The sequence below is a fragment of the Paroedura picta genome, chromosome 6, assembly GCF_049243985.1.
Source record: "Paroedura picta isolate Pp20150507F chromosome 6, Ppicta_v3.0, whole genome shotgun sequence".
In the NCBI taxonomy this organism is placed as follows: Eukaryota; Metazoa; Chordata; class Lepidosauria; order Squamata; family Gekkonidae; genus Paroedura; species Paroedura picta.
In genome coordinates, this window is record NC_135374.1 from 56,560,172 (window position 1) to 56,575,806 (window position 15,635).

The 15,635-nt window shown below is 44.7% G+C and overlaps 1 protein-coding gene across 2 annotated transcripts in view; it reads left to right on the plus strand.

The window, feature by feature from the left end:
- The first annotated feature begins 250 nt into the window (after nt 1-250).
- The window catches only part of MAP3K7CL (MAP3K7 C-terminal like), a 40,521-nt gene continuing 25,136 nt past the window's right edge, over nt 251-15,635 (plus strand). The window contains exons 1-4 of one of the 2 annotated variants that reach the window (XM_077342500.1): nt 251-290; nt 5,491-6,151; nt 8,563-8,671; nt 14,143-14,204. In XM_077342500.1, coding sequence (XP_077198615.1) covers nt 8,602-8,671; nt 14,143-14,204 — 132 coding nt within the window. In that variant the 5' untranslated portion in view covers nt 251-290; nt 5,491-6,151; nt 8,563-8,601. Of the gene's footprint in view, nt 291-5,490; nt 6,152-7,981; nt 8,672-14,142; nt 14,205-15,635 lie in introns of those variants that run through there. The other variant, XM_077342502.1, reaches the window with a different exon arrangement.

Genomic DNA, 15,635 nt, shown 5'->3' on the forward strand with positions numbered 1-15,635 from the left:
AGGCCAATAGCAACACATCCTCATACCCTGGATTTTCCTGAACTGCTCATAGCGATAAATGCTGAGTGACCAATGGAGAATGACATACTCAGCATTGCCTTGTGCTTTGCACCCTTCTACTGCCCATAGTCAGATCATCAGTCTGACCTAGTCACTCTGCCCCTTTGTTGACTGTCATCCATGTCATAAATGGAGGAGTATTTCCGGATGACTATTCATTGTGTAAAGTCCTGGAACTTACATTTAAATCTGTTTCAAGTCCTTTTGGTATGTGTTGTCTCTGAGCCCAGGTAGGTGACTTGCAGCCCTTAGCAGTTAATAATTTCTGAAAATAGATTAAAGTTGTTGGTGGGGGAGACACTAACTATTAAAATTACTTTTTGGAATTTGTGAAAAACATTGTTAAATTAATAAATGTGGGGTCCATCTAGTCATGGTGTGTATGGCCAGTTTCTCGTGTTATTTTTTTTTTTACATTGATGCTGAAGTTGCTTTCAGAATACTTTGACACATTGTGAAATTCTCAGGACAAATCTACCATTCAGTGTCACCTTTAAGACCAACAAAGTTTTATTCAAGGTATGAGCTTTCATGTGCATGTACACTTCCTCAGATACAGTGTCAGATACAAAGTGAAATTCCCATTTATTCATTTGTTTATTTACTCATTTATGCCCCACCTTTCTGCCTAATGGGGACACAGAGAAGCTTACACTATGTTGGCTGAAGTCATTTTTCAGAGTCTATCCTGGTGTGGCCAGTTGTGATTTCATGTATGAACATTTTAGAATCACTTTGTTGTGCCAAAACATTATAATGATAAGCTTAGTAGATTCTCTTACTTTCCAGCTTTCATTTTTTTAAAATTATGTCTAGCCCCTTTGCTCATGAAGATATAAGGAAAAGGGTATACCTTCATGAAGGAAAAGAATTACTCCCCCCCCCCCATGAAAGCAGGATATTCAGATAACTCACTAAGCTTATTATTGTATATTGCTCCAGCAATACATTGATTCCTTTTTTAAAAAAGTGGTGGTGGTGTGATGCTAACTGATGTTACTTGCCTCTTGTAGACCCTTTTTGCACCCTTTGCCTCTTTAAATCAGTACATTACCAACATTTGGGTTGTCAGGGTGTGCTTTAAATGTGAAGTGGGTGACAAACAGGTTGGGCACAATTGAAGAAGTGACCCCTTTACTGAAGAGCTATTGCCAATGTGATATCCTGTATTTGTAGAAATTAATACTGGTGATGTTATATTAAGGTAGGTTAACTGTGGATCTGGCTTACAGTTGCCTTTCCTTTCCTCTCCCCACAACAGACACTCTGTGAGGTACATTCAAGTGGGTAGCTATGTTGGTCTGGAGCAACACAATAAAACAAAATCAGAGTCCAGTGGCACCTTTAAAACCAACAAAGATTTATTCAAGGCGTGAGCATTCGAGTGTAAGTCTGAGGAAGAGTGCTTGCACTCGAAAGCTCATGCATGTGGGGGAGCGTGGAATCAAACCCAGATTGCAAGTCAGCACTCCTAACTATTACACCAAGCTGGCTCTCTAGATTAGCTGCCAAATGACCTACTTGAAAAAATTATCTTACATATCTTATGAGAAATGGACAGCATGGAGATCCTCCATACCTTCTCAGAGAGCACATCCCGGAATGCCAGAACCAACATCCTTATGAAATTTCTGCTCCAGCTGGAGTTTGAGCTTTGGAACTGACTGACATAAAACAGTCTTGGGTAGCTGAAGAGATGTGAAGTTTCTAGTCATGTTGATGTCATTGGGAAAAGCATATTTTATCAATATTCTGGGTTTCTTCTGAGGGGGGATGAAAATTTGATTTAAATTCATGCAATATTTTTAATCAAGCAAACATTTTATTGTATTATATGAAATTCTTCATTTATAAATAAGCATATGAAACTGTTGCATTATTCATAAAATTTAGAAGTCCAATGCCTTAGCAAGGCATTTATGCATGCCATAAATATAGTGAAATGCTTACCTCCTGAAGATGCTACATTCCAGCCACTCCACATGATGTCACCAACCTCCTGCATCTGGGAAGCAAACTGGTCACTATAGCCATTTTAAAGCATGAGTTGGTGAATCCCAAAAAGTGGGTTCACCAACCTAAAAAGCACTAATACATGGCAGGCAACCAGCAGGCCACCAGCAAAAGAAATGTGTGGAGGTGAAGAAACACTACATCCACCCCCAATGTCCTGCCCTCACACCCACCTCCCTTTCCCTTCTTCCCAAGGACAGGAAGTGCTTTTTAAAAACGAAAAACCAAAAGGGAGCCACAAATAGGCGGACGCACACCTCAGCTGTCATTGTGCCTTGTCTGTGGCTGGCTTCCCCGGGCTGACTGCCGGGGGGAGGGGAGGCTGCAAAGGGGACTCAGGCACACCAGTGGCGCTCAGCGATCTTTGGCGGAGGGGGCGATACAGCTTGATTGTGGCAGCATCGGGTGAGGGGCGCGGGTGGGCGTCCGCTGGTGGCAGGGCTAGGCAGAGTGGCTTGAGCCCCCATGCTCCAGGCTGATGAGGAGCCACTCCAGGTTGGGCTGGTGGGGTGAGCTTTTTGTTGCTGCTGCAGCTGGGCATGCACAGTGTGGCATAGCAGGAGGAGGCAGCAGTGGCGGCAGAGGAGGAGGAATAGGCAGAGGCAGTAGACAGGCAGAAGAGAGTGCAGAGGACAGCCCCAAGGTCAGTGCTTGCTGGCACAGGGGAAGGAGGTGGCAGCAGCGGAGTAGAAGGAATAGGCAGAGGCACCAGGCAGACAGAAGAGAGTGCAGAGGGCAGCCCTGAGCTCATGATCGTTGGCACAGGGGGAAAGCAGGAAGCAGCCACGATGAAGAAAGGGAAAGGTGGGAAGGAAGAAGGAGGAGGCGGTACTAGCAGCCTGTAATTAATGTGGTGGGGGGGGGGGTAGAAGTGTAGGCATGTAAACAAATAAGTGTGTATTTTTTTAAAAATTGGCCATCTTAGGGAGTTCTTACATCAATCAGCCATGCCACCTTCCCCCTTCTTCCCAGGAAAGGAAGTTCTTTTTAAATATGGAGAACTGCCTGGAGCAAGTAATAGGCATACATGCACCTTGACTGTCATTGTCTGTGCCTTTATAAATATGCAGATTGTTGTTTAAACAAATAAGTATATATTTTTTTAATTGCCAGTGCGGGGAATTTCACATGTGAGTCAGCAATACTGGGTGGGGATTGGTTGGCCAAACTAATTGACAATGGTGGGTAGGCCAAAGTGCAACAAGCTTGTTGTTTTCTAACAAGCTCGTTGTTCTCTCTTGTGTTTCTGAGGAGTGCAAGACGCGCGAAAACATGTGAGACAGTTAATATTAAAAATATTTTAAAAATTTGTTATCAGGTGATATGACCATATATGGTCATGTCAATTTGCTCCCCCCTCCCAAAATTGCCAGTGATGGGCCCGGAGGGGGTGGGAAGGTGAGGGGCTCTGGGTGGGCATGTACACAGCTAAGGGTCCCAACTATATTCCATACAATTGCACCACTTCTGGGGTTTCTCAGAGCCTAAAGAATGTTTCAGGGGTTTCTCAGTAGTTAAAAAGTTGAGAAAGGCTGCTCTAGAAATTATAAATGGGTGAGCATAGAACAGTGTGATGAATGAAGTTCAACCAAAGTGAATGTAAAAACATTTGTGACACATATGGGATCTGAGCTAATTAATTAAACACCTGCTGGTATGGTTTATAAGACAGAAAGCCAACAGTTTAGCAGATGTATTTGCATGATTGCAAAATGGTTTTTCACACAGACTTTCTACTAACACTACTACCCATCTGTCATTCCCTGGACTTCCATTATAATAGAGATTATCAAGTTAGGATTTAAAGTGTCTTAATGTACCTTTGGGGGTTTATGAATATATAGGCACAAAAAGCAGACAGTGCGATATCATAAATGCTGGTTGTTTAAGGCAGTGGTCCCCAACCCCCGAGCCGCAGCCCGGTGCCGGGCCGCGGCTCCCTCTTCCCGCCCCCCCCCCCTGCAGCAAGAAGCTCGCCAGGCTGCGAGGAAATCGGTTGCCAAAACAGCTGATTAGCTTGTGGCCCGGCAAGCTTCTTGCTTCGGGAGGGGGGAGAAGAGAAGGAGTACCTGGCTTGGTTGGTTCCCAAGATATGCATATGCAAATAACCAAATGTATGCTTCATATTACAAAGAATTTAGGAAAACTGTTTACAGTAAATGGAAATTTTATTTAGTACAGCACAATACACCAAAGACAAGCAACACAAAACAAGAAAATTAGCTTACTATCTGACACGTGGGATCCTAAATCAGGCAGCGCATACTTAGTTACTTACATCAGCAGGCCCCAGAACAAATGCTCTCCTTTGATGCTATAACAAATCAATAGATGTGAGGTAAGAAAGTCCAAGCTAGTCTAATATTTCCCTGGAAATCTTTCAGGTAGGTCTATGGTGCAGCTGTATATGGAATAATACTAGGTTCTGTTCTAGTCAATCTTTTAAACCAGGATTTCTCAACTTTCATGAAACCCTAGGGTCTCTTGATGGCCTGGAAGGGTTTCCCAAATGGGTGGGAGTTAATTAACTGTATATAATTTTAAATTTCTTAAATATTTATTGGATGATATGACCATATAGGGTCATGTCTACCTAGCTACCCCCTCACAAAATGGCTAATGATGGGCCTGGAGAAGGGGAGAGCTGGCAGGGCAGGTACACAGCTATGCTTCCCTACCATATTCTGCACAATCACATCACTTCTGGGGTCAGATTATAACCTGACCTGAATAACCCAAATAAACAGAATCACATTAGATCTTGGAAGCTAAGCAGAGCCAGTCCTGGCAAGCACTTAGAAGGGTGACCTCCAAGGAATACCAGGGTTATGACATGGGGACAGAACATGCCAAACCATATAAGGTAAAGGTAAAGGTTTCCCCTATGCAAGCACCGAGTCATGTCTGACCCTTGGGGTGACGCCCTCTAGCGTTTTCATGGCAGACTCAATACGGGGTGGTTTGCCAGTGCCTTCCCCAGTCATTACCGTTTACCCCCCAGCAAGCTGGGTACTCATTTTACCGACCTCGGAAGGATGGAAGGCTGAGTCAACCTTGAGCCAGCTGCTGGGATTGAACTCCCAGCCTCATGGGCAAAGCTTTCAGACAGCTGCCTTACCACTCTGCGCCACAAGAGGCTCTTGCCAAACCATATCCTGGCTGCCAAACAATTTTAGTATCTCCTGGCTACATTACGCACTTGCCATTAAATCAATAAATGAACAAGTCAGATTACACTTATTTAATTATGGTAAAATTCACAAAATATTAATGGTAGAGATTTTAAAAACACATCTTCTCTCTCCCATGCCAGGATGCATAATCCCAAAATGTATGTAAATGTATCTTGAGAAACAGATTCACATATGGGTGTCAATATACAGTGCATCTAAGAATAACCCATTGTTTCTTTTAAAGTTGCAGGTCTGTCATCTCGTTTATTGGACAGTATCATTTTACCAAGCCTGGACTAAAGCAGCAACTGCCCAGCCTAGTTGTTAGCTTTGATAGCTGCTCTCATCTGATAGTTTGCTTGCAGCCGGTTCAAGTTGGCAATGTCACCCCAAGCTGATTGGAGCTGCAGACATTTTTGCTGACTGGAGTCAGGCTATCTTTTCCCGTTTGCTGGAATAGACACAGACACTGATTGGGTCATGCTGAAAACATTCCAGGCCTATGAAGCAAGTCTGCTTGTATTTTAGGTCTGCCAGGACTAATGAATTAAAAAGCTTGGACTCTCCGCAGTTTGCTGCTTTAATAATGTCTCTGATGGAAGGATTTTTTGCCTCACGAAGCCTGACCCTGCTGTAATCCTTCAATGTTGGAAAAGAAAGGAAGGGACAGAGGAATTGTGAAGGAAAGCGGAAAAGGGTGGTCCTGAGGGACTGAAAGGCCTATGGGAAGTGCAGGTAGCAGCATGTTGCCCTGACAGCTGTTTTGGCTTCTCAGACCTTGTCAGTTTGCTGCTCTGTAGCAGGTGCAGCCTTTTCTTTTATTGAATCTTTACTCCATAAAGGCAACGACAAGCCAAGGCAGTGGCTGGCCCTGGATTATACAAGTGTAGACATCACTAAGTGAGGTAAGGCAACAGGTGTGAAAACTGAACTAACTGATTGAGCTGTAACCACACTTAAGTTGAGTTCTGCTGCAGATTTTTTTTTAATAAGGAAACAACACTCAGTTTCACAGACAATCTAGAACTGAGGACCTGTTTCCTGGGGAATCTTTTTAGAAACCTTATGAGACACAAAAGGCTGTCAAGTGCTTCGGCTTTAATATGAGGGGAGGGCAAAGGGGAAGTTTTAAATCCAACCTATTTAATTTTCCTCATTTCCATATCATTTCCATATCAAATGAAATAAATTAAATTTCTATTCTGTCTTCTTTGGATTCTTTTTGCTTGATTTATCCCTATGAGAAATTCTATGGAAATGTGGTGAAGAAACAAAGAATACCAGCTGGCACAAAGTGCCTATAAATGTAGTTGTCTTCTTGGAAAACTGATTAACCTGTTTTTAGAAGGAATTGGATCAGAACAAGATAGTGGTTTTAAAAGAGACTTTTTTAGCCATTCCAAAATAATCCCTTAGGAACTGTACTTCATTTAGTAGTCTGATTACCTCTGAAATGCTTTTTATGCTATGGGAAATATGACATTAAAAGGATGAACAATTTAGATTCTATGATGCTGGCATTTTTAATTCATAATAAGTTGTTTTTTTCTATCACTCTCTTTCTTTGCTTAAAAAAACTAATGTGACAGTAACACTGAGTCAGACATGAATAGTACAATCCTTATTACATCCATTCCAAGTCAAAGAGTATAATTAGTTAGGACTCTGTAAAATCTGCATTGCCTGAAATACTTAGATATCTTTTGCTAAAAAAACAAAACAATCCTGTATCTTTTATTCAAGTGCTGTTTTCTTTTTAAAAGATACATAGGGGGCATCATTTGGTATATAAGAGATAGACCGTAAAGGCTTTTATTTGAAAATGGTTTATTTGCATTGATTTGAATACCATTCAATCCAGTTTTTATAGAAAAGATAGCAAATCTAGTCTCTTATCTGCATTAATACTGTTTGAGCCCATGTTTGCCCAATTAGGCAAATAGAAGAGATTTTTACCATTGTGCCTTGTTCTCAGCAGCTATAGCAACTATATCTTGTGAAATGCATTTAAACGTGCTGAAGCCAGTGGCTATTATCTTTCATTTCAGAATGCTACACTAATGCAATTTGCAGGCTCAAAAGAACCAACACTTTATGATCAGCCTCAAAGTGACATCCAAGTATAACCACCAACTCCTGTTCTCTAATAAAGCACAAGTAATACCAGTGCACATCATAAAAGGGGTTGTAATGGGAAAGCAGATGAAATCTCTGGCCAAATTCATGTCTCATTCCAGTATTCATAAGCTGAAAATGGTGTCAAAGATTAATTTTATGCTTTCTAGTTCTCTAGGGTTGCCAACCTCTAGGTTGGGCCTGCGATTCTCCTGGGATTACAACTGATATCCACAGAACATAAATTAGTTTTTGTGAAGGAAAGGTTGAATGTAGCATCACATCCCCACTGAGTGCTCTCTCCCAAACTCCACCCTCCCCAATCTTCAGGAATTCCCCAAGCAGGACTTGGCAACTCAATGCTCTCTTTTTAAAAGCAGGCTTTTAAATGTTATGGGAAAGGCTCCGGCCCAGGGGGGGGGGAGCCCTTCCGCGCTGCCCAGGCGGCGGGGAAAGGCTCCAGCCTGGGGGGGGGGCAGGGGGAAACCCTTCCCAGGGGGGAGCCCTTGCAGCTCCCCCCACACCCGAACCACAGACCCCTCCCCCTCCTTCTCCCCCCTTCTTCCCCCTCTGCCTCGTCCCCTTCCATAGCACCCTGCTTGCTTGTTTGCTTGCTTGCTTGCTTGCTTGCTTCCTGCCTGCCTGCCTACCTACCTGCCTCTCTCTCTCTCTATGCCTGCTTGTCTGCCTGCCTACCTTCCCTCCTTCCTTCCTTCCCTCCCTCCAAGGGGGGGGCCCTCCCGCACCCACCCACTGCCTGCTAGCACCCACTGTATTTTTCTTACAGCGGGTTTAACTTCTAGCATGACTATAATTTGCATCAGAATAGATGTAGACTGATTTCTGCTGAATAACCATTATAATTCAGGCACACCTGTGCATATCCCATTGAAAAGTTACATTTCTTGGAAAATCTGCATAGGTCCTTGTTTTGCCATAGTCTGTCTATTGTGGACAAACTGTGTGTATGTGGGGGGGCGGGGAGAGCGAGAAGTAATTATGCAGAGGATTACTTCTGAAAGTAACAACAGTCTCAGGGAGACTATATGCATGCAGATTTCACATTTTTAGAGTGAAACTGAAATGGAAATAGATGCCGTTTATAGGGAGTAACACTGAGAAGAGATTATTTTAAATTTCAGAGATGTGATTGAATGTTTTATCATCATATTGTAATATCTGCTACGTATATTGTTTGCAGCTGGAAAATATAAGTAAGCACATAGGCTCAAGTGCCCACATGATCACCACAGCAAGGATACCTGCTGATAAACCAATACGAATTGCCTTCAGTCTAAATGACTCTCCAGGTAAAGATCAAATTTTAAACTGCTATCTTTTAGATGTTTTATTATCAATGTTATACTGTAAGCCATCTTGAGTTCCACAAGGTAGGCAGGTGGCTAATGTATGTTTTAAATAAATAAATAATATAAGAACTCAATGGTCTTATTTTTTAATTTGCCTAATCTACATTGATTTGGATTATTTTACACAGTTGATATTCTGTATTTCTCTGTGATAACTAGATCATTATTAGCAAAGATATTTTGTTGAGCATTTCTCATGGTTTCTCTTGCTGGACACAAAATCTATCATCATAGTGATGCATTGAGAAAGGGCAAACACCCAGAGCCATTTCGCATGAGGGAATGTCAGCGAAACCATTACCAGATGCTGTCGCTTAAAAATCATGGTTTTAGATTATGCCACCAGCCTCCCGTCCCAGTTTCGCTCCATCTGCCAATTTGTAGCAGAAGCAGGGAAATCAGTTAAACTGCATTCTCCTGGGCAAAATCCCAACATATGGCGCAATCACCCGTTAGGTTTCAGTGAGGAGGCTTCATCAGTACTCATTTCGCCACGGAGATGTCCCCCCTCTGCTCCCGCCTCCATGGCTTTCGGGGGACGGAAGGCAGGTGTTTTTTAAAAATGGAGAATGTTGAGTAGCAGTGCATAATCACAAGTCTATTCAGAACCCTTTCAATTATCTGGCTCCCCCCTTGCTCTATACCTGAGCACATGTCACATTTTATTTTGTGTTCTTTTTCATTGGGGGCACATGTAGATCTCCAGCAAAATAACCCCCCTTGTTTTTTGTTTGTGAATGACAGGAAACTACAGGTTACCCCCCCCCCCCGGGTTTACAGGTCACCTCTGACTGCTGGAAGGGGATGGGGGGGTGAGGTTGCCAGATCCAGACAAGTTCACTGCCAGTGAAGGGCAAAGACCTCAGTTGGAATCAACTCTCCAAGGCATTTTTTTTTTGTTTTTACTTCTTTCTAGTCTGTTCTCCCCCTCCACACACACACATACACACTCCCTCCCTCCAAAATAAAATGTCCTTCTCTCACAGACTCTGCTGCTGTAGTGATTTTTTTTTTGTTGTTGTAAATCACTGACAAATCTTTTGGCCCCAAAGCATCACCTCTTTGCTTCTGAGGAGGAGCTGCTGTTTGGGGAGATTTGCACCCTGTTCTTTGCCCCACTCACAAAAGCCAGATTGATTAATTTTTATGGAATCAACACCTTACCAGCTAAGCACAGAGCTAGTCCAACAGGCTGCAGTCTCTACATATAAGTTTGCGCTATGAAACTATCAAAACTTGAAGACAGAGCTGTGATGGTTAACCAATGCCTCTGTGAACAAATGAAATTAAAAAGGTAAAGGTAAAGGTATCCCCTGTGCAAGCACAGAGTCATGTCTGACCCTTGGGGTGACGCCCTCTAGCGTTTTCATGGCAGACTCAATACGGGGTGGTTTGCCAGTGCCTTCCCCAGTCATTGCCGTTTACCCCCCAGCAAGCTGGGTACTCATTTTACCGACCTCGGAAGGATGGAAGGCTGAGTCAACCTTGAGCCGGCTGCTGGGATTGAACTCCCAACCTCATGGGCAAAGCTTTCAGGCGGCTGCCTTACCACTCTGCGCCACAAGAGGCGTTGCAACAATTAATTATTTGTTTTTAAAGGGGAAAAGGAGGGGGCGGGCTTTGTGTTGCTAGGCAAGCCGAGGCTGATTGGTTGTCCGGTTGACTAGCAGGCTGGAGGTTGGGGGGGGGAGTTTGTGGCGTTTTCAATGCTCCTTGGCAAGAACCGGAAGTAGGTGAGGAATGCTGGAGGAGAAACACTCACGCTAGGAAAACAGAGTTTTGGGGCAGGTGTGAAATGATGAAGGAACACTACAATACCCAGCAATGGAATATTCAGTGTTGATTACAGATTTCTACCAGCTGTGTGGAATGGCCACCATTATTCCAGTCAGCTATTTGTATGGAGTAGATTGACCAACAGTCATTGACGAAATTTAAAAGTACAAAAAGAAAGGTTGAAAAATATCTTCTTGGCCAGCTTAAAGGAAGTGCTGAGGAAACAGCTGGCCTATGTTTTATGTTCCATATCATCACCAACAATTTAAAAAAGGAGTGTTGATTGATATTCATTTTTTTGTACTGACTAATCATTTGTTACATTATGCAACCTGTAGTCAAGCTAGGAAAGAGTGAAGAAGCTGGGTTGCATCTTACAGTTACCTTCAAAGCTTTTCCTCATAACATAATTGGTCTTAATTAAGTGGCCATGTTATGGACCCTAATGATTCATGAACACTTGAAGGTATTTGTTGTACTGAATATTGATGAATAAAACATTAGAGTTAAGTTTCTTCGGCTTCACTGCAGATCTATGATAGGAATACCCATCTTGCTGGCCATCCATTCAGTCTTTTGTGCAGCTATTAAAAGTATAGGGAGTCCAATCAGTGCAACCCAGACAGATACTTTAGCAGGAGCTTCCTATGCTCTTGACTGAATGTAATACTGGAAACGTTTTTAGAACAACATTGTGATTAAGTGTATACTGTACACACTATACTGCAAGCTTTGCTCTTTGAATACTGTATGATGTATTGATGGGTAGTAAGGGAATTTGATAATACACAATAATATCATAAACAATGCATTCTATGGTTAAGCATAATCCCTTCTCTGTGGTATGTTATGTATTCTTTGTATATTATTAGGGTTGATGCCTGCTCTAAAAGCAGACTGGGTTTGGCATTTGGCCCCCCACCAACTCTCGCCATGTAAGGCTGGAGAAAGCAGTGGGAGGGTGGCGGAGGATGTAGCAGCCCCCCAGTGCCCCCACTGGAGGTGGGGAGTCAGTGAACAGTGGCAGGGTGCCTGCAAGGGAGTTAGCTGCTTGTGCCACTGCTGCTGGCAGAGAGGCGTGGACAGGCACACTCACCTCTGCTGTGGGATGGGAAGGATAGTGTCTTCCTTGGAGGACCCACATTCCTGGGTTACTTCCTCAGTGGTGGCAGGGACCAGGAAGGCCAGTCGGGCCTCAGTAGAGGAGATGGTGAGGAGGTGGGGCAGTTGTGTAGGCCCTCCACAGAAGAGGAAGCTTATGTTCCTAGCCGCCATGGGTGAGGAGGAGGTGGCAGACATGAGAGAAGGCTTCATGGAGGAGGCAGTTGGTCTGCACAGGTCCCACCAGCAGTAAAGAGGTGCACTGGCTGGTCGCATGGAGCCACACAGCTTACCTTCCGCTGCCTCTGTGTGGTTGAAATGGAAGGAGGAAAATGGTTGTGGGGAAAAGCTTCTGACTAGCTCCCAGTGAGGGCCAATCAGAGCTCCCCCCAGTGCTTCCCAATGGCATGCTGGCCCCTCTGAGTTGTCGCCAGTGGGGAGGGTCTTCCCCCCATGGGCCAGTTTGATGGCCAGTATGCCATCAGAAATACTTTTCACATTTTATATGGTAAAAAGGTAAAGGTATCCCCTGTGCAAGCACCGAGTCATGTCTGACCCTTGGGGTGACGCCCTCTAGCGTTTTCATGGCAGACTCAATACGGGGTGGTTTGCCAGTGCCTTCCCCAGTCATGACCGTTTACCCCCCAGCAAGCTGGGTACTCATTTTACCGACCTCGGAAGGATGGAAGGCTGAGTCAACCTTGAGCCGGCTGCTGGGATCGAACTCCCAACCTCATGGGCAGACAGTTCCAGACAGCATATCGCTGCCTTACCACTCTGCGCCACAAGAGGCTCATAAAAACCCATTTTAAATGTAAAGAAAATGGGCGCTAGCTGGGGGAATCGTAGGGTCGCGGGACTCTTGGTGGTGGGGCTGTGGGCGCCCGTATATCTGCGCGACACTGACCTTGCAGAGGCTCTCAGGGAGCGGCGGCGGTCTTCGTCGCACGTCGGCAGCAGCCTGGCCAATCCAGGGGACCGGGCACGCATCGAGGCGACAGCGGGTGTCAGGAGGCAAGGCAGGAGGCATCTGGGGATGGCAGAGGTGCGGGGGCGGGGGCATCGGCCCAGCCGCGCTGGGCCAGGCACGGCAGGCCAGGCGCGGGGCTTGCGGAGGATTGGCTTGTCGGAGGCGTGCGGGCAGGCGCAGAGGCGTGGCGGCAGGGGCATTGCCCCCCCCGCGCCGGGCCAGCCACACCGGGCCAGCCGCGGGGCTTGCAGAGGATCAGCTTGTCGGAGGCGTCCAGGCATGCACAGAGGCTGGCAGCGGGGCAGGCGCAGGGCTTGCTGAGGGTCGATTGGCCCACTGTCGGCAAGGGAGCAACTGCGAGCTGCACTGTGCGTGGCTCGCAATTGCTGCCTTGGCAGCGGTGGGCCAATTGGAGGGCCCTCCGATTGTCAGTCCAGAGGAGGGGCCAATCGGCACCCTTCGTCATCCCAGACACAGCCCACCCTAACTCCTCCCCCCCAGCCCTTACGGCATTATTTAGTCTGCGGCGCCCGCGGTGCCGCGGGCAGTGTTCAGATGATAATTTGTGTTCACTCTACCACAAGCTATCATCATGAACATGCACAGCTACATGTTCTGTACATGTTGCAGGTGCCTCTGATGGATCAGACATAGCAGACTATCCTTCAGGTCTTATCTAGATTGCAGTAGCTATCTGTTTTCACAGGGTGTGCCTTTTTTGGGGGGGGGAGGTCTTCATTCTCTGTTATAAACAAGGGACCTTTAAGAGTAATAGGCCAATCTTCTGTCTATCTCTAGCTGTGCAAGAAGATACAGCTGTGCAAGAAGATACAGGCAGGTGTTGTGCTTCTTAGAAAGACTGAGAAGCCTAGAGGATTCTAAAATGGTAACACTGGTAAATATATAAAGGCCTAGGAAGTAGGCAAAATGTAAAAAACCCCGCAGGCTTGATTTTCATATTTGTCGCTTTCTTATGAGGAAAGCTCTGCACTTAGTTGTGCAGACACAAGCCAACGAGTCTGTCTTCCTTAGTTCTTGAATTCTGGTATGCATACCCAGGATTGCAGTTTCTGGGCATCTTTATATAGGGCAGAATCACAGAATACAACAACCATGTGGCCATCACAAGGACTTTGGATCAAACACATACATGCAATTCTATGCTGGGAACTGCAGGCCTGAAGAAAAATGCCATATCCCTTTAACAGAGGCACAATGGGATGTTATTTGCAGGTGATGTAATTTACTTCCATGCTGTTAAGAGCTTCTGCACATCAAGCCTATATTAGAAGTACAAAGCATTTTCCCCAGGCCTGTTGGCAACCTTAATTCTGGACAAATGACTGATTATAGGGAATTATTCTTCTACAAAAAAGGGTTCCTTCAACATTCAAAAGTAACTTCTATGGTGGAGGTGCATTTTATGGTAGTCTATGAATGCAAATAGTGGTGAAACAAATTGATATTTGTTACATATATTTGCTACATGTACCTTTGTTATATGCTTTAAATCAGTTGCCATGGAGTGCCTCTGTTGTGAACTTTAAAAATGTTTCCTTTTCAGATGATACCCCTTCTGAAAATCCCTTTCCTTTGGCTTTTCCAGATCTAGAACAGCAGCTCCAGGTGAATATAATATTATCTGATGCATGGATAGCAACAAAATATTTTAACTGTTGTAGTTACAAGTATCTGAGTGGCATTTAATTATAAGGTAAAATATTATTTTTTAATAAAATGTATGTCCTGCCTTTCAGGGCCACTAAGGCTCTGATATAATACATTTCTGTGAAACCATTAATATGAAACAATAACACATCATTAAAATGATTAAACACAACTCAAAGTACACATACAAAAACATGCAACAACAATTAAATTGTGCCTGATGAATTTTTGGATTTGTAAGGGAATTTATGAGGCATTATACTTTATTCTGACTTTATTGTTGCTTTTAAAACTCACAAAAAGCAAAGTCTGGGGCAATCAAGGATTTTATTTGAAGTGATTTAAATGTTGGGCTTTAATACATCTTCTATTAATGAGCATTTTTACAGACATTCTAAATCCAGGTACAATCAAGTCCTTTATATTGCAGGAGCAAAGAAATCCTAAAGATCCTGGTACAATATGAAAACTGCTGGTTGGATGATGCAGTTGAGTTTCTAAGGAAGAGAGAGAGAGAAGAGACATAGGGAGGGTTTTTTAAAGAAAATATTTGATTATGTAATTCCCACAATGCAATATTGAAAGGAATCTGGCTTTCTTTTGTAGAACCATGATCTCCACAATAGAACACTGGTTTTCATTATTTGAAGAACACACAAAGAGCCATGGTTGGCAAGACCATTGTTGGGAAGCATCTTGCTTTCCACAGTGACCAACTATTTTCCTTTTGTGAAAAGGGTTAGGCTTTTATTGAATGTCTACCTTCAGGCTTCTGGTTACCTGTGCTTTTTTTTTTTTTTTTTTTTTTTTTTAGGTAGGTAGAATTTTATTGCATGAGAATCTAAACTATGACTGTACAAGCTGCCCGGGCAGTAATAAATATTACACTAAATGTTAAAATTATCATAACATAAAATGCAGCACATTAAACATCAGGATGAAAGGTTTGCATGAATCTTCTTGGCAGCCAATACATACAGGGAAGATAATGAACATCATCACATAAGAGGTAGATCAGTGGTCCCCAACCTGCGGTCCGCGGCCTGGTGCCGGGCCACGAAGGCCATGGCGTCGGGCCACAGTTCCCGCATTGCGGCCCGGGAAGCTTCTTACTGCGGGAGGGCGGGGAGAGGGAATCAGGGCCGCGCTTTGTTCCTGCTGCCTTGCTCTGTCTGCCGGCGGAGGCTGCAGGAGGAGTGGCCGGTGCAGTTCCCCCTCCCCGGCCCGGCTGCCCTGATGGCGCTCTGGCTGTCGATGCTCCGCAGCGGCGGCTGCTGCTGCCCTGCGCCCGCCGTCCGTGCGCCGCGGCTCCTGCTCCCGCTGCTGCTGCTGCTGCTGAGAGCGGGCGGGCATTGCGGTGGTGCCTGCAATGCTGCCCGGGGCGCGGGC